The sequence below is a fragment of the Canis lupus genome, chromosome 16 (genome assembly GCF_048164855.1).
Source record: "Canis lupus baileyi chromosome 16, mCanLup2.hap1, whole genome shotgun sequence".
Classification (NCBI taxonomy): domain Eukaryota; kingdom Metazoa; phylum Chordata; class Mammalia; order Carnivora; family Canidae; genus Canis; species Canis lupus.
Window position 1 is genome coordinate 10,268,708 of NC_132853.1, and position 21,475 is coordinate 10,290,182.

The window sequence follows — 21,475 nt, forward strand, 5'->3', positions numbered from 1 at the left end:
ATCTGGATGACCTCCATTTGAAACCCTCGGGGAGGACGTTTCAAATGCAGCCAGTGCCAGTCAGTCAAGTGGCATCGTGCTCCACAGGGGTGGGGGGGGGCTCTGATCCCAGGACCCCACCCCTGCTCGCCTCCACCACCTGCACATCCTCTCGCCCCTGGGATGGCTCCTGGCCCTACGCCCACTCTGCCCCCCACTCAGGCCTCGGTCGTTCCTCCCGGGCACCTGTCCCTGACCCCTACCTCCCTCTGCAGTTACCCGCCCTCCCGCCCCCCTGCTTTTTCTCCTAGCACACACCACCCTCAGATTTGCTCACTGCCCCTGCCTCCGAAGGCAAGTTCCACGAGGGCGGGGATCTGGGCTTCTCTTGCTGTGTCCTCAGGGCCCCAAGAGCATCCAGGACATGGGGACTGAGGTGGTGCTCAATTATTGCTGTTTGAACGGATGGATGGACAGACGCTGTGACAGGATGCTGAGAACAACCCCACAAGCTGGTTTAGAAGAGGCGGCGAGCCAGCCGGACTGCCACCATCACTGCAGGGGTGAAAAGCACTGGGGCGCAGGGAAGGTCACTGTTGCTGGGAGACAATCCCTCCTCCTTCCTTCCTGGGGAAGGTTCCAGAACACAGACATCTCTCTCAGGAGGGGAGCCAGGCAGACGTGTGTAATCGGGGTTCCTCTCCCGTGTGGGGACAGGGGTCCTCAGTCTCCCGTGGGCACCGGGGCGTGGGAAGCCCAGGAGCCAAGCGGTGATTGGTCCACGTGCACGTAACACGGCAGCAGTCCGCTGCTTGGCTCATGTGCAGGGCCATCTCGGACACTTCCCAGGGACACACTTCACCATGTTCCTGCAGATTCTCCGCTTGGGTCTCAGGAGCAGCACAGGGACTCTTTCTCTCCCACAAGGAGTGGACGTGCTCACCAGTCCTTTTTGGCCCTTGCCAAAGCCATTCCCTTTTGTATAAGTGGACATCTTTGTCATTGGTCCCACACCCACCGAGGTGGCTGCCACATGCAAGCTAGGAAATCCCTGGAAATTCGTGGCGTAGATGGTTTCCTCGGGGTGTCCATGCTTCAGAGCCTGGGAACCACAAGCCCAAGCCCACAAGAGCAAACCCTTGGCCCCACACTGCCCCGCTCTCCAACCACCTGTGTTTCCTCTGTGTCCCCGGTGACCCATGGCACTGATACACATGGACGATGGCCCACCGGGGCTCAGAGTGGAGGAGGGGACCAGGCACCTGTCCGGCCTTCTGAGCTCAGGGGTGGGAGGCTGAGCAGCTCAAGGGGCAGGGTGAGGGTAATGGGGCTTGGACCAGAGTGTGGCCCTAGGGTGCTGGCAGGACTTGTAGTCAAATCATAAGACCAAACTCTCTGAATGTCATGACCCCTCCTGGACAGTCTCACGGCAGGGTGGTGTCAAAGGTTATGAGGCCTCCACCAACACCGGAGCCATCCCCTCGCCACCCCACACTTCCCGGGCCCCAGACCACACTTCACCGTGGCCTCTATATTCTAGAACACAGCCTTCCCTAAAGACATCCATCAGACTCTCCCTGGAAGGAAGAACCAGATAGACAGGTAAGTAGGTAGGTGGGTGGGTAGATGACGGATACACGGATGGTGACAGTGATAGACGGGCAAGAGACACACGCAGAGACACACGCACAGATGTAGACACAGACAGGATATATGTGGAGTTAACAGGCAGAGAGCCAGCTCCAGACCCAGATCCAGATGATAATCCTGTCCCTGTGTTCACACGTCTGCTCGTACTGAGAGTGGCCCCCTGGGCACAAAAGTTTGCTCACACGGGTTTGGTGGCTAGAAGTCTCTGTTTTCAGGAGAGCTCATGGTCTCTGCTCAGACATGGTAAGGACACTTTGGAGCAGGTGATCTGATGGGATACAGCCCCCACCTGTGCCAGGAGCTCCAGCATGGGGCTCAGGGCAGTGGGCTGGGCCTGGCATAGCACACGCGGAGGCTGCAGTTCTTCGGAAGCCTGGTGTGCCCAACAAGGCATGCCCTGTACATATCTCACAGACCAGCCCCTGTGTCCCCACATGCCTGTGGACACCCAGCTCAGAGCTGCAGGACCAAGATGACCCCCTGGATCACGTGTCCCTCAGGGGGCAGTGCTCTGGCAGCACTATGTCATCTTCCTGCCAGAAGGCCTGGCCACCAGGGAGTCAAGATGCTGCAGGGGGCATGGCTTCCCCAGCCCAGCCCCCCAGAATGTGGAAGTTCATGGTGATGACAGAGGGAACCACTGTGCACTGCACCAGGCAGGTGCGCCGTGACTATGGCAGCTGGGCAGTAACAGGGCAGAGGGGCTTCCTGAATTCACACCCACGGGGCAGGTGACATACAAAGTAGAAGAAAGCTCCCTTTCCCCCTTCCTTTCCTTTTAAACTTAGCCTGGAGGAAGAGTCAGTTGGGTTAAAAGGGAAGAATCTGGGTTTCACTAATGACCTGAGGAGCTGTCGGGGTCGTGCGTGGTGTTTATTAGAATTCTCTACCCACCCCCCACATGTTTTCCTCTCCTGCTCCTGCCCTTCCTGCCCCCACCCCACCCAGCCCCATGTGTGGGAAGAGTCTCCCGTGCTTAGAGTCCAAGCCCCTGACCTAAAGGTCAGCTGTCTGGAAGGCAGTTTTGGCAGCAAAGTGGGTGAGAATAAACAAGACATACTAGAAAGTATACCCTTTAAATACCAAGGCAGCAGAACAAGCCACCTGACAAGGGGCCAGGCAATCCTTACCCTGCCACCTTTCTCTCCGTTGGCACCAGGAAAGCCAGGAAATCCAATAGAACCCTGAAAGAGAGAAAATTAATGAAGAAGCATGAGAGCTGGGCCAGGGGATGAGCTATGCTGCATGTGCCAGCTGCATGTTCCAGTACACAGCCTGAGACACAAACTACCCACCCCTAACACACCCATCCACCCCCACACACACTTAGATGTTCACGCATCCATCCATCCACCCCTCCACCCATCCATCCAACTATCCACCAACCTATCTACCCATATATACATCACCCACCCATCCACTCATCCATTCATCCCTCCACTGATCCGTCCACCCACCCATCATCATCACCCACCCACTCAATAAATATTTCCTGAACATCTCATAGACTCCAAATCTAAAAACCAAAGCTGTCTTAACCATGCTTCTCCTTTCTCCCTTTCTCCACACCCATGTCTTCATAACGCTAGTATTTGGGAAGAACAGGGTGCATAGAGATGAACTGGAGATGATGTGCAAATCTCGCATTTATGATATTTGTTTACCGTGCCTTGTTGTCATGTTTTGTTATCTTCCCAGAACACCTCTAAATAAAGCATGGCAACTTGTAAAATCGGAAATCAATGCAAATTAGTGCAGACTGTAGCAACTAACAGCTAGTTCATTCTAGAAACCTACAAGGTGCATATAGACAAAAGATGAACTCACGACTTTGTTGTGGTGAATATTCAGACACCTCCTAGGTGAGTTGTAAGGTGCCCCCTGGCCCCCCACATACTCAGGAGGTGGTGACTACTGTCAATGGGCCTCTACCTTCCATGTGGCTTAAAATCCTGACCTGAACATGTGCTTAGAACATTAAAGGCTCACAAATTTCCCAGCCTTGCATTTCTCACAGGGGCCTAGCATGGCCCACCCGGCCCTATGCCCACCTGCAAATCGGGGCAGGAGACTGTGCCGAAGACCCCTGGTTTCAGGTCCCACAGCGCTCAGTGTGGGAGCTGGGTAACAGGGCTGCATCCAGGCGCTCCCAAGGACTTTCAAAATGGCCAGGCAAGCTTCGAAGTTCTACCCTTGCCTTCCAAGGACGCTGCCTGAACTTGATCCACACATACCCCCAAACTTCTCTTCTCTCTGCCCCACCCCCCAGGAGACATGCACTTCAGAAGAGAAGATCCATCAACCCGTCTTTCTCCAAGATGCCGTGGGCACATCACAGCCACGTTCGGCGTGCCACTGCTGGACATGAAACACACTCCCGTTTCACGCCACCTGCCCTCCTTGCACACAGGGCGAGGGTCCAGGCCCTAGGGGTGGATATTAGCATTCCACGGGAAGGGCTGCTATTTCCTTAGCCAGGATGGGAATACCCTGCAGTGCAGCCAGCCCACAGGGCCCGTCCCATTAATAAGACTGAGCCTGGGAGTCTGGAGAGTGCTGAGGCTGGGGAGGCAGGAGAGATGGGAGAGACAGGAGCTCTCTTCCACCACTAATTATGTCTCTAGTGCAGGCGGCTGGGTATTTTTTAAGGAAGAGCCATGAATAATAAAAGGTGAGATTTGAAAAAAAATAATGTCTTAAATGCTTTCCAAAGCCTCGAGGAGCTGTTTCACTTAAGGCAGAACATGATATCATATAAGGAAGGTTTCATCTCTCTTTTAGGCTCAGTTATGAGCAAATAACTTTCAAATCCCCAGGGTGAAGCACCAGAGGTGAGCGAGGCTTCTCGGGTCCTCCGTGTGGAGAAAGTAGCGGGTGCAGGTGCCAGGGACCACTCGCGCAGCCCTGGGCTCAGCCTGGCTTTGCCGCATTCTCTGAAAGGCTCCACTAACTGTGCTGGCACCTCCTTCCAACTCAGCCGGACTAAGGCAGAAGGCTGTGAGCAGGGCAGAATGTGGGGGAGACACAGCAGCACCCCCAGAGTCGGTTAGAGGGGCAGGGAGGGCAGGAGCCTCGAGGGGGTCTCCGAACACCGGCCATGCTCATAAATTACCTTGGGCCCTTGTCTTCCTGGGTAACCTGGTAATCCTGGCACTCCGAGCTTTCCCTGGTGAAAAAGTAGTAGTTGTGTCAGGGTTAGGGTTAGGGTTAGGGCTAGGGTTAGGGTTAGGGTTAAGGTTAGGGCTAGGGTTAGGGGCAAGACAGAGAGGACATCTTGGGCACTCCGAGAGCCCAGGGCGGAGGTGAAGGGCAGGGCAGGTGTAAGGACTTTTGCCATGGTTGCCGGGGCTCAGACCCCACGCTGGGAAAGCCTAGGAAGGCACTCCCCCAGGAAGCTGGCCAAGTGCTCTGAATGACCCAGCTTAGAACAAGAAAAGGATCGACCTGTCAACAGACAATCTCCCTGGGACGGTTGGTAGGGTGCCAGGGGAGCACATGGGACAGGACCTGCATCAGACCTCCCCCATCCCCAACTGGGGGTCTCAGCCTCACTGAGTCACCAGCTGGACATCCAAGGTCATTGGAAGGTCTGTCCCTGAGAGGTGGTGGAGCTTCCCGTGTCACATACCTTCTCCCCAGGGGGTCCCAGAGGACCAGGGTCGCCATTCGGACCTCCACGACCCTTAGGGCCTTCGGGGCCGTCCTCTCCTCGAGGACCAGGGGGGCCGATCTCCCCCTGCAAGTCAGAAAAAAGAAGGTGAGGGCAGACTCCCAGGCTCACTCCCCACCACATGACACTCACGGCTGTTCTGTGCCTAAGAGTCCATGTCCCAGGTAAGATCTCGCGGTAGGAGCCACTCAGATGGCTCGGCCCACCAGGTGGCCTCAAGCAGATGGAACCCGCTTGGGTCAGACTAGAGCAAAGCACGGTGCAGCAAGCTATAGGGCTCTGCTGAACGGCTTCCCCATCCCTCTGCACAGAGGTGGGTGGCTCTTCCAGGTACCTTCTCCAAATGAGTCTCTTTTGGCTGAGATAACTGGTTAACACTGGTTTGCACTGGTTGCTCTGAATTGCTACTTTCCCAAATACAGCAGAACAGCTCATGCACAGGGGGATGCTTTTTCCCTTGAAACCCCAAGAGGCATAGGAATGGACCACAGCCCCTGGCTGGGCATCTATCTGGGCATGGCTGGCACACAGGGGACCACAGATGTGTCCCACAAATGGCAGGGTCCCAAAAACGGCCCCATCCAACTCCCCATCATACGAATGGGGAGGCCTGGGCCCAAGCCCAAGGGGCTGGGGGTTGCCGACGTCAACACAGCATGCCAGCCCAGCATCTGAGCGCCCACCTCTCTGCCCACTGCTGAGTGTCCTCTGGTCTCTGGCTTCCAGGAGCAGCTGTGGGACAGCTGTGCCACCCACCACAAAAATGCTCAGCACACAGAGAGAGACCAATAACTTCCTTATTTGTAAGGTCCAATGTGTCTGTCTGCAGGACCAAATCCTTGGTCCCTAAGAAGCACTTTTTCTCAATCAACAAAAGTATCTTTCACATGTTGGCTGACCACTAGAAAGTACCAGTGCTGGGCAGAAATTTCTCTCTGGGGGAAATTAAGACCGATGACACCAGCTCCCTGGTGAAGGAGGCACCTGGCTCCCACTGCCACCCTCACCTAATTCCAACAGCAGCCTGTCCCCAGGAGCCTGGCATGTGACTGCCAAACGTCTTTTGTGCGATCTTCTCTGAAAAAGCATCCTCGTAATAGGGACCCCAAATGCAGGTACCGCATTGTCAGAGGCATAATAAAAAGGACTTTTCACCAGCCAAACGGAGAAGCCCTTCAGATGTGGGAGTGGGAGTCTTGTCACCATGGAGAAAGTTCTAGAACGGCTGCGTTTAGCAGGAATATAACTGGGACATTACTGTGAAATGAATCTCTCTCTTTTATTCCTCCTCCTTTGATAGAAGCCAAGATTGCTTCTGCCTTTTTAGTTTGGGACACAGCGCCAAGCGTGTGGGGCTCTCTGGCTCCGGCGTGTTCTGAAAAGGCACCTGCAGGCCCGCCTTGTCAGGGCATAATTACAGTGGCCGCGTGACAGCCCCGCCGGCTGACAGCTGACCGTCCAGGTGTGCGTCCAGCTGCTGCTGTGGCCATACCCACCAGGCGGCACAGGCACCTCACTCCCTCTTGCTCAGGCCGGGGCTCGCTCAGAAGTTTTGGGGGGGAGCTTCAAAGTGCCCGCACCACTGTGGCAGCAGGCCCAGAACCCAGACGCTTCCTCCAGCATCATCTGCATCACCCTCTCCTCAATTAGATGAAAACACAGCCAGCAGCTTTCTGTCAGGCACCTGCCATGTAAGCCCCCACCTCCCCCAGCACTGACCCGCTTCCTCTCCGGCTGAGGTGAATTATTCATTAAAAACAACTGGTTTGTTGCAGATTCCGATAGCCCAGGATGAGGCTACGGAACACAGGAGCTGCTTGGGGCCCTAAAAATATGTAAGAATGCTTGGTGGGCGGACATGCCATGGGGGTGGGCAGGGACCCCCCCCCTCCCTGGTCAGAGGGCTCGTCTGCAGCCCCTTCCCGCCTATCCCCCTGCAATGCTCCCACCCATCTGAGCCAAATGAACTGCTCTGCTAAGGTGTCACTGGAACAGGACAAGTCTCCACTGTCCCCAGTGCAGGTGAGGGCATGGGGCAGAGGGGCCAGGTGACCACAGTGACCCTGGTAACTGGGGGTGAACACCAGAGGAGAGCCCCGCGGCTCTGAGCCAGGCCTCTGGCTGATATGCAGAGCCAGGCCTCTGGCTCCCAGCTGTCCCTGCCTGTAGGCCAGGAGCCCCCACAGAGGGGTCACCTCTGTTAGGAGAAGCTGTTCTGTGGCTCCAAACACTCCAGCCTTCACCCCTGCTCGGCACCTCCATGGGTCCCTTGCTACAGCCCCTCCTCTAGCCCCGCCCCTCACTGGCCCCTCCCCTCAGCAGGCCCTGCCCTTGGCCCCCTACATCCTTCCAGCCCCCAGCCCCTGACACCCTTGAGACACTTACCCGATCACCCTTGATGCCCATGTCTCCTTTAAACCCAGGAAAACCATCTTCACCCTGAGGAGGGATGAGGGACGAGACAGTGCCTGGGCTGCATGAAGGAGCCTGCCTCTCGGATGGCTGGCCCCCCACACTCAGCACCCACCCCACCCCAATCCTGGCCCCGACATCCACCCTGGCCCCCAGCGCCACCTTGGGCCACCACACAAGCCCTGGACGTGCCAGGTGAGGGTGTCCCTCATGAAGGGCATCGCCCTCACCCTTTGCAGTCAGCCTGGGGCTCAAGCTCAATCCCCACATCCTCAGCACCACCCGGTCCAGACATTGCTGGGGCCCAGTAACTGCTGACCAGTGAGCACAGGAGGGGGGACGTGGGGAAGACGCCCCACAGAAGCTGCAGGCCTTGGCTGGCCTGGTGGACAGGACCAGTGAGCTGTAGGGTAGGGAAGGGCCTGGGACCCAGGCAGTCCTGCTGCGGGGCCGGCCTGCAGTGAATACAGCCCTGCATCTTCTGGGCCATGGGACGTGTTCCTGTCATGTGCGAATTTGGAGATTCACAGATGTCAGTGGCCTGTTGTCCACTCCTGTCCCCACGGAGACACCCATAGGACCCTCAGGGAGTTGGCACAGGGCCACCTGGCTCACCCTTCACTCCCAGTGTCTGGATCTCATTGCCCTGAACATCCAGGCTGCCAGGAGCTCATACCCAGAGGGAGGCAGCTTTCTGGGGCAGGACGAGAAGCCTTACATCCCCAGGCTATGGGACTTGTCCTCCGCTGTTGTGTTAAATGCCAGGGACGCCCCTACAGCAGCCTTAGAGTGCCAAGGCCCCAGGAGGCGGGTCCTCACCCCTCACCCCAGATCTGACTCAGGACAGTGCAGTGGCCCTCCTGGAGAAGAGGCCCTCCCTGTGCCACCCAGCCCATATTATCTCCAGTAGCCCTGTTTCTGGCTAAAGGTCAAAGTGACAAGTGGGGCACGCGGGGCTCTGGGTAGGCCCCTCTGACAGGCCGCAGGGCCTGGGTCCACAGGCCAGGAATGCAGGGAGATGGGACCGGCCAGTGGGGACATGGTCTGCCCTGCAGGGGGGTGTGCTTGGCCTTGACCCTGATGGGCCTTGGTCCCCACACTTCTGAGGCCCCAGAACAAGGGTTCAGAGGTCTGCCTTGCTCTGGCCACTCTCCAGGGGGAACTGAGGCAGCACGTGTGTGCGTCCGCTCCTTCCACCTGGCAGCCAGCTGAGAGCAGAGGGGGCTGGGGGGCTGAGCAAACACCATAGCATGGAGGGTCCAGCCTCCATGTCCTCCTTGTCCAGTGCAGCCACCTGAAGAGCCACCTCAGGAATGGCAGATGGCGCAGGAGGGACCCGTGCCCAGCTCCATGGTGACACCCTTCCCCTCTGCACCCAGCTCTGTGGCAGCTTGCAAGGTGGCCACCGGGGCTGGAGAGTGGGGCGTCCGCTGGCCTCTGCAGGTGAGTCACGGGCTGTGTGCTGGGCCAGAGCCTTGGCCTTGGGTGGGGGGCTCAAAGCTCCAGCCCCTCAGCCCCGCCAGGTGGGGCACCCACAGCGGGTCGTCATCCACCTCTTCTTCCTTTGGCAAACAGTCTGGGCCTTGGGGCGTGCCAAACCCCCCGACCTCAGAGGCCTCAGCAGCCTCCGCCGGGGCTAGCGCGTCACCAAGGGAGCCACCTGCCCTAACCCGGGCTGGGCTGCGTGCACTGGTCCACCGCCACATGATGGAAAGGACACTCACCTTTTCTCCCTTCGTGCCCTTCAGACCGCGGATGCCATCTGCCCCCTGTGCAAACACAGAGGGAAAGGAGTGAGTCAGAACCTCCCCAGAGCTCTTGAAAGGAAAGGCCTAAGCCCCAAACGCCAAGGAGGGAAAGTGCTTGGCCGCCCCAACCCAGGCAAGCTCCCTTGTGCTCCCGGTCTCCAAGGAAGGGCTCCATCCTTGCACCCACGCAAGCCCCCCCAGGCCACCCTCTTCCAGAAACATCTGTCTCTCTGAGGTCTGGGGAGCAGGTGGGACGTGAGGCCTCAGCTTGGGCTCTGCAATCAGGCAGATTGGCTCAGGTCCCGGGTGCCCCTTGCCTCAGTATTCTCATTTGGAAAGTAGGGGTGAAAACAAGCATTACCCTGTTACTGCTAGTGGGAGGGGAACACCAGATAAGCCCCCCGGACAGTGCCCCAGCACAGAGTGGGTGCTCAATAGACAACAGCGATGTGCTGTCTGGCAATCGTCATTTTGTATTATTACGATAAATGATAACAGGTATAATCTCGTTATTTACCAGTTAATAACAATGATACTACCACCACCAATAGTCAGCTCAGGACATACCTCATCTCTGTGCCAATAAGAACTGAAAGGGAGGGACATGTCCCCTTCCCCCACCCCCTCCCCCAAGCCAGCACCTCACCCAGGCCAGGTAAAGCCCTCTGTGGAATGGAGTTAAGGGGCCACGACCTCAGCCCTCTGAGCAGGAAGCAGACACTGACTACCGACTCCCAGGGGCCAGCTGCCCACAGGACCCGAGACAGGCTGGGCCTCCCATCTCTGTTCCAGCTAAAGCTGCCAGCCTCCTGGGGACCCTCAGGCTGCCAACTGCCCTCTTGTGGCAAGATTTTGCACAGACTGTGCAGTTTGAGCCTCTTTCCAGGGACCTAGGAGAGGGCCCTCAGAAAAGCTGGAGCTGGGACTGGCCCAGGCTGCACGGCCTCCCCTGAGGCACCTGCCACCCAGGTGGCCGGATACCTCAGGGCAGAGGGGAGGCCCTGTTGCCCTGAAATCCTGATGCCTGGGGGCTCTGGCAACAGCTTCCTCCCTCTTCCCCTACCCACATCCTTCCAGACCTAATGTTCCCCCATTTTACCACCCAGTCAGAGGCTAGGGGACTGCAGGCCAGGAGACAAACAGGCCAGGTCTCTGAGCTGGGTCATTTTGTTGCAGGGGCTGCCCCACGTGGAGCAGAGGTATTGAGCAACATCTCTGACACCTGCCAGTTAGATGACCATAGGCTCACCACCACCCCCAACCCCTGCCAAATCGGGACAGTCAAAAATGTCTCCGGGTGTCCCCCAGGGGGCACGAATAGGCCCTGGTTGGTTCAGAACCCTGGACTGCAGCATCTGCTATGGCTGAAGTGGGCCAGCACGGAGGGACCAGAATGCATGGGGCCCAGAGAGGGACAGGGCTTTGTGCAGGGCCCAGAGACAACTTGTATTCAGGTTCTTTCGCCCACCTGCCCCTGCAGGCTCAGGAGGCAGTGGGTTCCACTGTGCAGCAGCCTAGCCCTCAGCAAGGACAGGAAAGCACACAGAGGGGTGCTGTCCCAGAAGGGAGGCAGGACCTGGTGGAGAAAAGCCAGGCCACCACCTGTCCGCCCCATGCTGTCACCTCCCCTGGGGGTCTGCTGCCCCCCAGGCTGCGGACCCTGCTGACATTTTCAAAACCCCAGGGAATGAGAATCTATTTCTCCCATGAAAAGAGCATTGAGCTCTGCTTTTCCTCCCACTCTCCACTTCCAAGTCTAACTGGATCGCTCGTGGCGTGAATGAATTTTAATCAGATAGACAAGATAAGAGCATCCTCCATAAACATTTTAAAGCAAACACCTTTTAGCTCACAGACACAGCATTATGCAATTAGCCACGTTCAGGGCTGGCAGACACTTTTGCTATGCGACAAGAATTTGTAAAGTAAACATGCACAGAGCTCACAAAATCAGCATTTCTGCTGAACAATCATCCTTGTGAAACTCTCTAGGCATGCTTGCAAGAGCCCGCTTCCCACCTAGGGCCCCTGAGCCCCAGGAAGTCTGTCTGCGGTGGCTCGGGCCCTCAGAAGGCCATGATCCCTGGGAAATGCAGTAGGGGCCACTTGGAGCCCGGCATGGGGCACTTGGCTCAGAATACGCAGGTTTGGGTCTGAGTCCTGATGGAGGCATCGATGTCAGGCTAACTTGGGACAAATTACTGAGCACGGAGGTCGTGGGTTCTCCGCCCTCCACATCGCAGGCCAGCTGCACACTTCTGATGGGCAAGAAGGCTCCAGAACATTAAGCATGGGAAACGGTGTGGATGGGGCCCAGGTGCTGCTGGGTGTGTTCATGTGAATTCTTCAGACTGAGCTAGTGGGGTGTGCACACATGTGTATATATTTCCTTTCACATCAAGTTAAGATCATTTTGAAGGAAAGACTCCATTAGCTTCTTTTGCAAGCCCCAGAACCACCTAGAGCTTTCAGACGCCATGCCATGGTTGTTCTTGGAGAAAGCAGAGCCCCACCCGCACCCAGCACATGTACCTTCCTCAGGGCACATCCCTCTCCATATAAATGTGCCCGACACAGTCAAGAAAGTGGCATGAGTGGAGATGACATTACACAACTCAAAGTAAACACGGTTAGCTCCAGCTGAACAGCCGGGGCCTGTGTGCTGGGTATTGCTCTGGAGCTCTGCGCCCTGTTTAACCAGGTTCTGGGACGCTTTCGGCAGCAGAAACACAATTGTGGATAAATGGACATCTCCCACGAACTTCCCCTAGCCACCCAGGCAGCCTTGGTGTTCTCCAGGAGGACAGGCTCTCTCACTCTAGACGTGCAAAGGGCTCTGGAACTACTTCTCTGAGCTTCCTTGGGAAAGAGCGCCAGGCTCCTCACTGTGGCTGAGCTGTGCAGCTCTAAGGGGCTAGAAGGGAGCAGGCACCAGGTGACAACTAACACAGAGTCCCCACGGATGGACACACAGCCGCCGTCCTGCTGCCTGTGTTGTCACAGACGCACCAGAGAGACGTCCCCTGCTTGGGATCAGCCCCTCCTGGCCCCAGGTGGCCCCTGCCCCACCTGCCCAGGCCCTCTGTCCCGGGATCCCGCCTCCCCACGAGCGTGGGAGAACCAGGCTACTGCGCCCTGCTATCCCAACCTTGACCTCCAGGAAGTTGTGAAGCGGCCAGAATCTCACCTTGACTCCTCGAGGACCTGGATAGCCAATTGGGCCCTGGGGGCCAGGCGGACCCTGAAACCAAAGAGGAAATGCCATTAGCTCTGACTTGGGTGGGCAGGCATGGCGGTGGTGTCTGGTGCACTCCTGGGTCCTCCCCGCACAGTCAGCATTACTTGCCTTCCGCCAGCAAGCTCCCCCAGCTCTGAGCAGAGGGGACAGCCCAGATCAGCCTCCTCAGGAGACACACAGGACCTGCTCCCACTCGACCCAGCCCCGGGCAAGGCAAAAGCACAGGCTGCGTCCCATGAGGAGTAAGAACACCACGGACCAATCCAACTGTGGCCATAGCCCACCAGTCCGGGAGTGCAAGTGGGGCAGCGAGCAAGATGGGCAGAGGGCTCTGATGCTTTGGGGGGCCTGGCTGCCCTGAGAGCAGCACATTCCCAGTAGAGGCACCTTGGATGACATGGGACAGCTTCGGGCTGGGAGAAGGGGACAGGGCTGACCACCTGGGAAGGGGTGGCATTGACAGCCGAAGGGCCTCTGACCCAGAGGGGCTGACCTCTGCCCCAGCCCACCCAGCAGGTGCGGGCCTGGGGGGAGCCAGGAGTAGGAAGGCAGGCATGTGGACTTTCGCCACCAACAGGGCAGCAGACAAGTCCAACCTACCTTTAAACTCCCAAGCCCTGGACCCAAAACAAACAATGGCAATGGGTCATTAGGAGCCCCTGGCCCAGGACCTGCACAATCACCCAGCTTTTGTGTGGCCAAGTGATGGCTATGCCCACACCCCTGTGTGCAGTCACCAAAGGTGTGGAGGGGTCACAAGGACCTCAAGGGGTGGAGGCCCCACTCCCCCAGGCTGGGTGCCCCGGGCACAGACACCAGAGGAAGGGCCCAGCTGCCCCCCACTCATTCCCTCCTGAACCCACCTGGCCGCCCTTCTCTCCCGGAGGACCTTCTTTGCCTGGGTGCCCCTGTCAGGAGAGAGAAGGTGGGCATTAGCTGCTGGCCGCCCCCCACAGCTGTCTCCCATCTCCTTCCCCCACACCCCCATCAGGCAGCTGGACACAGAGGTCACTCCCAGCCATGTGGGCCCAAGCCAGCCCTTCCGCCCTGACCCTCAGGGGCACCATCTGTAATGTGACATCCATGGCAGGCCCAGCAACACCTCCTGTTGGCATGGAGGAGAACATTCTTGGAAGCCCACGGGTAGGATCTGGGCACGATGGTGTCACTCGACTCACTAGTGCCCAGCCCACCCCCAAGCGCAGGTGAGTGGGGATGGTGACCACCAGGCATTTGCTCAACAACTCCTAGAATGAAGGATTCTGTTCCGAATGAGGACGGATGATGCGGGACCAGGGGTCTGGATATCCTGGCTTCCCAGACCAGCGAGCTACACGCTATCTGCAGGACACAGACTCTTGTGTTGGGAGACATGAGGGAAGTCAGGCTGGTGCCAGGACAGAGGCTACATCCTGTCATGTGACTCGGGGTCCCTGTATGTCCCCAGGTCTTCACGTGGTTTGCCTCCCAGCCTCCTGGCCAGTGCAACCTGAAAGAGAGGACCCCAGCCTCCCAGCTGGTGCAGCCTGAAGGGAGGACCCCAGTCTCTGAGCTGATGCAGCCTGAGGGGAGGACCTATTCCCATGATACAGGTTCGGAGCCAAGGCCCAGCAGAAATGGTGTTGTCCCCTGGGTCACTGCCCCATCTGTCCAAGCCCTGACCAATCCCAATCAGAAATGCGAGCTCTCTGACTTTTCCAACCAAGGGTGGTCACTAGAGTTTTACTTTTGAGGAAACAGAGATAATAAAAGCAGAAAGAGAAACAGTTCACTGTCTGGAAATACCCCACAGATTCCAGTAAAGAGGCCATGCGGTAGGGTGAGGATGCCGTGAGGGAAGCGTCTGACTCTAGTCCTGGTTACACCTGACCCTCTGTGTGACCTTGGTTGGGGCAGTTACTCGCCCTCTCTGGGCCTCCACTTCCTCATGTGTCAATGGCTCCTTCAGCTCGAGTGTTCTAAACGTTGAGGGCTCTATTTCTGCAACACTAGACAGCAGAATTATGGGGACCTAAATCTCATCTCTTTGAATCAGTGATTTTGTGGGTCCTCCTTTTTATTTTGATTAGTTGTGCAATTGGATTCAGTGTGGTTGCAAATGGCCTGCCCTGATGCAGAAGCAAGTGGGAGGGTATGGAAGTTCCTCTGCAGGGTGGGGTGCCCTTAGGAGGCCTCAGGGCACGGGGAGCCTGGCGGGGGCCATCTTTGAGGGAAATCAGGCACCCCACCTGCTGCTCTGGCCCAAGCGGGATGCACTGCCCACCATCCTGCCTTTCAGAAACAAGGCTCATGGGGCCAGCACCTCTTGGTGGTCGCACTGGACCCAAACAGTGCCAAGGAGAAGGTGTCCTGCCCTGGGGTGACCGGGAGGGAAGGGATCCTGCCCCCTCTCTGCCATGTGGGTTCTTTGGTGGGATTTTAGTCCAGCTTCCATCGACCACAGACATGTTTCCATTAAGGAAACAAGGGCACCGGGAGGGCATCTGTGGGTGCTCAAGCCCCGGCCAAGTACACACACACACTAAGGGCAGAGCCCACATCGGCCCCTTGGGGGGAGAGCCATGCCCTCCACATGGTAACGTCCTTACTCACCTGGTGGCCACAACCACCTGCGGGTCTGCAGAGCGCTCAGAACTGCGCCCACCACGCAGCAAGCGGCCAACATGCATCCGCAATCATCATAATTTATCAGCGTTATTTGAATTGGGGCCCAATTTCTTTAGGTGCATTTTAACTTAGATGTATAGAGTGAGAGTGACTTCGTGGGAGGAAAGCTTTATAAAGCAGACTCACTAAAAATATTGGAACAGAAAAACACTGAAAGGAAATACATCAAAACAAGAGATTGATTTTTTTTTCCCCAGCACAAGGCCAGACTATCTCCCCTCCTTTCTGTGCATTTACACGTTTGCAGTACTCTGTAAGGAGCATTACTTGTATAATGGAAAAATAATAAAGCTTAAATTATGTGTATTTGATACTTTCCTGATTAAAAAAGTAATATATGTTCCCCACAGACCCTCCCTCAGGCAAGAGGAAAAGCAGAAGAAGGCCCTAATAACCTCACCGCCTGCAGCAACCCTGGCTAATTGTGTGATATGGCCCCTCTGATCCATCTTCTGCACACATACATGCTAAACTGGCATCGCGTGATGTGTTTTTAATTTAATATTGAGTAGTGGGCCTTTTCTCATGTCACGGAATACTTGCCCAAAGTCGGTTTTTACTGGCTCCGTAATATTCCTTCGAACCATAATTCATGTCTCCATCTCTCCGTCCTGAGCTCCCCAGGATGATTTAACAATGTGCTTAGGCGCGCATCTGCCCTGAAACACTCCCTCCTTCTGAAAGGCTTTAAATCAACCTTCCTTTCTGTAGCTGAAGCCAAACCCAACCAACCCGAGGGAAGGAGGAAATAAAACCCTCTCTTTAAGGATGATCAACAGTGTGCTGCCTCCATAACTAGAGTGTGTTTCAATGTCTCTATTCTTGCAAATTCACAGGAGACAACCAGTCACCCTCGGCACCTGTAGCGGGAAGCACCTGCGGTGTGCAGCCGGCACAGACACACTCAGACGGGTCTACCATGTGTTCCTGTTTCAGGTTTAAGTGCTGGTTGGGAGAAGAGAAGGGCAGAGTCCAGGAGAGGCAGCCCATGGGCCCCACAGACAGGGGTCTTACAATTTAGAAGGACATCGGACCCTTTGAGGTGCCTAGTGAGTCGGAGGAAGTGTCAGTGTGGGGACGGGGCAGGGGTGTCCCTGGAAGAAGCAGTCAGGTCAGGGAGGTGGGGGTCTACAGAGTGCCTCACCCCCGGCACCATCACCCCGTGAGCCCCTGCAGAAGACCCACAGGGCCTCACACCAAATGCTACAGAAGATGCACAGGGGAGGGCGGGGGTTGGAGAGCAGAATGCACGCGAGGAGCCGCGCCGCCCTGCTATCAGCGGGTTGGGCCTCAGAGATGGTGTCAGGGTGGTTTTCATTTCGTTGTCATTCCATTTACTTTGCTAATTTTCCATAACAAGATGTGTTATTTTATAATCAGAAGAGGAAATTAAGTGTGAATATAAGTTAGAGAAGGTAAGCGACATGCTGTGTCCATGCTCGCAGGCTTGTGGCTACGGGAGGCCACAGGAGGCCCAGGGCAGCTTGCACGTGGTAGGCCTGCGAGCCGTCGGCTCAGAGGAGGAAGGGCAGGGACGGACGTGTGATGCCCTGGACAGAACCACACTCCACCATAAAGGGAAGAGGATGGTTGTGCCTTACACAGTCACCAATTCGCTGTCAACATACTGAGCTGCTTAGTTTTTAACGGCGTGATTAGAACAATAAAATACGCCGTATCTGAAACAGGTAATTCAGCCAGCTTGTCCTTGGAAACAGGCTGTGTAGGCAGCATCACCTGAATCCTCTAAAAATAACCCAAATCCCCAAATCCCACCAGCAACTTGCAAAGAGGGCGATGGGCGCAGATGAATCCACACATACTTGTAACACACACTGACCCTATGTCACCTCCCCACCCCTCCCTCCCACACAGCTCAGCCACAGATTGGACCTGTCACCGGCTCGCTATTTCGAGGCGCCACCCAATTTGGCTCCACAGCTGGGCTCACACTTTGAAAATGCGCCCGTGCTTGTGAATACCCTCCTTCTCAGTGTGGGATCGCTAAAAATACCCTCGGCACGCGCGTCGTCCTTCCCTTCAAACCAGTGGCACAGCACCCGGCTCAGAGCCCAGCCCAGCCCTCCAGGGAGTTAACAATGCAGGCTGGTTCTGGTCATGAAGCAGCACCCCCAATAAATAACTCACACTCCTATTCATGCCGTCTCCACCCCTTGATTGGAGCTCATTAGGGAAAAGTGTTCGAAGCCCAGTGACTACTGAGCAAGCAAGCTCGCAATCAGCGGGGTCTTCATTCTCGGAGGTGGGAGAGAGGAAACGAGGGGCGAGGGGGGCAGCTGCAGGCCTGGGGGACCCCCAGGGCGGGTGGCTGTGAAGGGGTGAGACGAGCAGGGTACTCACCGGGGGTCCATCGGCACCGGGCATTCCTGGCAAGCCTGGTTTCCCCAGGGGACCCTGGAACAAACCAGAGACCCCGTGAGCCCTGGGGTTGCCCCTCCACTAGGCTGCCCCACCCTCCACCTGCCTCTGAGGGCACATCTCAACTTTTCTGCTCAAAGAACATTTGTAGAAAGGGATGCTCAGAGGCACAGAAGCTTCCAGCAACCAGTGCACCCAGAGCGGGAGGACCCTCACCCTCTGCGGCTTCCTGGGCCTGCAGGCTTTGCTACAGGAGCAGAATCAGCCCGCTGAGTGATGACAAGTGCCCGGCACTCTGTGCTACTGAGAGCCACGCCTTACAAGTAGCTCTGCCCAGGCAAGCACCTGGGCTGAGCACAAGCTCTGCCTGCAGATGTATGCGTGGCCCTGGGGCTCCCCCCAGCCCCCAGGACTCAGCAGGTGCCCAGGATACACTCAGGGTTGCCTGAGTTAGCAAACACAAAACACAAGCAAACAACAAGGAAACAGATGCCCTGTTAAATGTGGATGTCAGACAGATGACAAATATTCAAATTTAACTGAGTGCCCTGCGTTTCTTTTTCTTCCTAAATCTGGCAACCCTCACACACAGTCAGACAATGAGTGAATGGGTGACTGAGTGAATTTATGATCAATGAAAGGCAGAGATCCCCCATCTTCCCCTGAGCTCATCTTCTCAGTGCACAGCGAGCTGAGCTTCCCTCCCTAGGTGGGAGGGCCAGCATTTCTGTGGTCTCCGGCAGAGGGAGCTTCCCAGGGGCAGGAACACATCCTTCTGGCAGGAACACACCCTTCTGGCAGGTGGGGCACCCCCCCTACATTGGTACAGCCCACTCACCTTTTCCCCTGGAGGACCAATGGCACCCTGGGGGCCTGGGAGACCCTAGGAGAGGAACAGTAGGGCAGGAAAGGTCAAGGAAGTTGGCTCCCAACTCCTCCCCACCCCTTGTCCACCTCCCCCCAGCACCCTCCCCCTCATCTGCACACCAACGACTCGGTTCTAGGTCACATCCAGGCTGTAGGTCCCTTTGGCCGGGACTGGCAGCACAGGGCCCAGGACACCCCACCGAACACCTGCCCCGCCCACTGCCCGCTGCTGCTGGCTTACCTGGGCGCCTGGGTTACCCTGCTGTCCCGGGGGGCCAGGCTCTCCCTGGGGGCCCTAGAGGGAACAGAAGCAAGGGATGGGGACTCCAGGGGACCGGCAGGAGAACAACGTACTATCACGCCCAACAGCAGTGTCAGAGGACCATGCCCAGGCAGGAGGAGGCAGGTGGCCCCACGGCAGAGGGGAACCAGGCCCTGGCACCTGCAAGGCCCTCCATGCTGACCCCGATGCCAGCAGCACTCAGTTGTCTCTGCCAGTGCAGCCAGATGGCCACCAGGAAGGAGCCCGTGAAAGGAACGGACCAGAAAGTATTCCATTTGGTAGAACGTTCCGCAAAATGCACTCAAGTCCCCCAGTAGAGTCATGGGACCTATCTGTCATGGGCTTGGCTCATAGTCCACGCTCATCACCAGAGAGAGCACAGGGCAGGGAGAAGGCAGGTCCCTCTATGCCTGCGCAGCTGTGGCCTGGCTCTAGCGGCAGCAAGCATGGCCAGGGGACCATGGCTGCGAGCTCTCCTATGGCTGGCTCCGTGGGGGCCGGGACTCAGGGCCGTGGCCTCCTCCTCGGATCCCCACCCGGTTTGTCGGCAACAGCCGGGCGGCAGACCCCCGGGACTTACCACGTTTCCTTTTGGGCCTGGTTGGCCGTCCATACCCGTTACACCCTGGATGAGATTGAAAGAAAAGCAAAAAACAAGACAGAATGCTAAAGAATTCGTGATGCTCACAGGGAGAACCCCACGTGACCCGCCTTGGCATCCTGGCCACGTGTCTGGGGATGGCACACCCTCTGGGGAAGGGCAAGGGTTGATGGGCCTGGGGTCAGTGGAGCTGCCAGGCCCCAGCATCAGGCAGGGCAGGCCCAGGGAAGCCACCCACCAGGACAGAGCCCCGCCAGGACCACATGCTGCCTCCCAACAGATCTTTCACAGGAGCTGCTGCAAGGTCTCCAAAGGGGGACACAAGGCATCTGGGGCCTGTTTGTAAAGGCATGTGCCGCATGAGAAAGCAGAGAGCCCTACAGCCAGCTGGCCTCTGTCTCCATGCTCAAGGCTACACCTGCAGGAGGGCTTCCTCGACCTGGGAGCATCAGAGCCCCCCCCTCAACTAGCCCTGGGCAAGTGTACAAGGTGACACGCCTTACCGGAGGTCCAGGAGGGCCTGGGGGCCCCTTTGGCCCCAACAGACCACGCGGTCCCTGCAAGAGGAAAGAGCAAGGACTGTTCACACTTGGTCAAGAATCCCCACTCTGGCCCTGCCTCGTGGCAAATCCTGCAGCCCCATTCCTCCCAGAGCCTCTGTTGCCACACAGGTGTCCACATCTCCCTGGGAGGCGTGGCCAGCACACTGTCCTCACCTGCCTCACTTCCTCACCCCACCCCAGTCTCCACCTGGGCTCTGGGAAGCAGAGGCAGGAGCCCAGAATTAACCAGTGGCTCAGGAGATCGAAGGGCACCCTCAGAGCAAGGGGAGCCTTTCAAGTCAAGGGGGCTCTTTCACCCTTGCTCAGGGCAGGTGCACACAAAAGCTCTCCCCTCAGAGGCCACAAAGATGCTCTGCTGCATGGCACACTTTTGTCCCTGTCTCATTACTGCTCCCTCTCACATCCCTCCATGCGGCTGCATGTCTGACAACAGAAGGTGGAGGGAGGACACACTGATGGGGACATGGTGACCAAATACAGAGACTAAGCACAGGGCTCAGGTTTTCTCTGGGATACCACAAGAACCCAGAGCTCAGCCTCTCCCTCTCCTGTGGCAAGGGGTACATGGGGGCACAGCCCCATGAGCAGGCCGAGGGACACAGTCTCAAGGCAGTGCCGACTCCAGCACGGATCAGGAGATTTAAAAGGTGACATAGCAGAGTCGTTGCTCACCACATGCAGGAGCCCCATCATGAACCACTCACACCCGCCTCACCTGCTGGGGGATCACCCAGCCCTTAACCAAGGCATGAGCACCCTTAATGTTGATGGATGCTCTTCAGAGGCCATGGAAGAAGAATCTTCCCCTGCTCATTGCCATGGAACTGTTCCCTTCATTATTTAAATACCTGGCCCTGTAAATGCTTTCTAGGAGTTAATAACCCAGAGGTATCGCTCAGGTGCGTGTTAGGGAGAGGACTGGGTAATGGATTCTCCTTAGGGGCTCATCAGTCATCCAGGGTATAATTTAGTCCCCAGTAAACGTGTGAGCACAACCCTGGGCTCTCTCTCTGTGCCATGTTCACAGTACGTGTCCTCAATTAACATCACTAGATGCATATGGCCACAGCGACGTGGACAACAAAATGAGACATTCGAAAAGTAACCATGGTGTTCTTTGTCACCAATGAAGGTGACCCTCTACTTGGGTAGAGGTCGGCTTGGGGAAAAAAGCCGTTTGATGCCATGGCAGAGCCACCCTGATGGAAGGCTCCATTTCTGGGATGTGTAGACATGAGAAGGGATGGCAAACTGTCTGATCAGTCCCTGCAACTGCCCCTGGACATGTGCCTGGTGTGCTCTGGGTGTCTACCATGCCTGCAGCCTGGACACCACCACGATGGCCCCAGATACCCACCACAGTGGCGCTGACTCCCCTTGTGATGGCCCTGGCCTCCCACCATGATGACCCTGGACAC

General features: G+C 56.9%; 1 protein-coding gene and 1 long non-coding RNA gene across 3 annotated transcripts in view; one reads left to right on the top strand and one right to left on the bottom strand.

Moving 5' to 3' along the window:
- Positions 1 to 21,475, bottom strand: part of COL5A1 (collagen type V alpha 1 chain) — a 151,054-nt gene that overhangs the window by 43,261 nt on the left and 86,318 nt on the right. For both annotated transcript variants that reach the window (XM_072778551.1, XM_072778550.1), the window contains exons 21-32: positions 19,998 to 20,051; positions 19,474 to 19,518; positions 18,852 to 18,905; positions 18,582 to 18,626; positions 17,726 to 17,779; positions 13,561 to 13,605; positions 12,647 to 12,700; positions 9,436 to 9,480; positions 7,685 to 7,738; positions 5,258 to 5,365; positions 4,742 to 4,795; positions 2,760 to 2,813 (exon numbers count right to left, since the gene is read on the bottom strand). In XM_072778551.1, the coding sequence (XP_072634652.1) occupies positions 2,760 to 2,813; positions 4,742 to 4,795; positions 5,258 to 5,365; positions 7,685 to 7,738; positions 9,436 to 9,480; positions 12,647 to 12,700; positions 13,561 to 13,605; positions 17,726 to 17,779; positions 18,582 to 18,626; positions 18,852 to 18,905; positions 19,474 to 19,518; positions 19,998 to 20,051 (666 nt within the window). The remainder of the gene's footprint in view (positions 1 to 2,759; positions 2,814 to 4,741; positions 4,796 to 5,257; positions 5,366 to 7,684; positions 7,739 to 9,435; positions 9,481 to 12,646; positions 12,701 to 13,560; positions 13,606 to 17,725; positions 17,780 to 18,581; positions 18,627 to 18,851; positions 18,906 to 19,473; positions 19,519 to 19,997; positions 20,052 to 21,475) is intronic.
- On the top strand, positions 7,720 to 14,237 carry LOC140605932 (uncharacterized). The gene is made up of 3 exons (XR_012008452.1): positions 7,720 to 7,906; positions 8,997 to 9,154; positions 14,145 to 14,237. It is a non-coding gene; the product is annotated as an uncharacterized lncRNA (long non-coding RNA).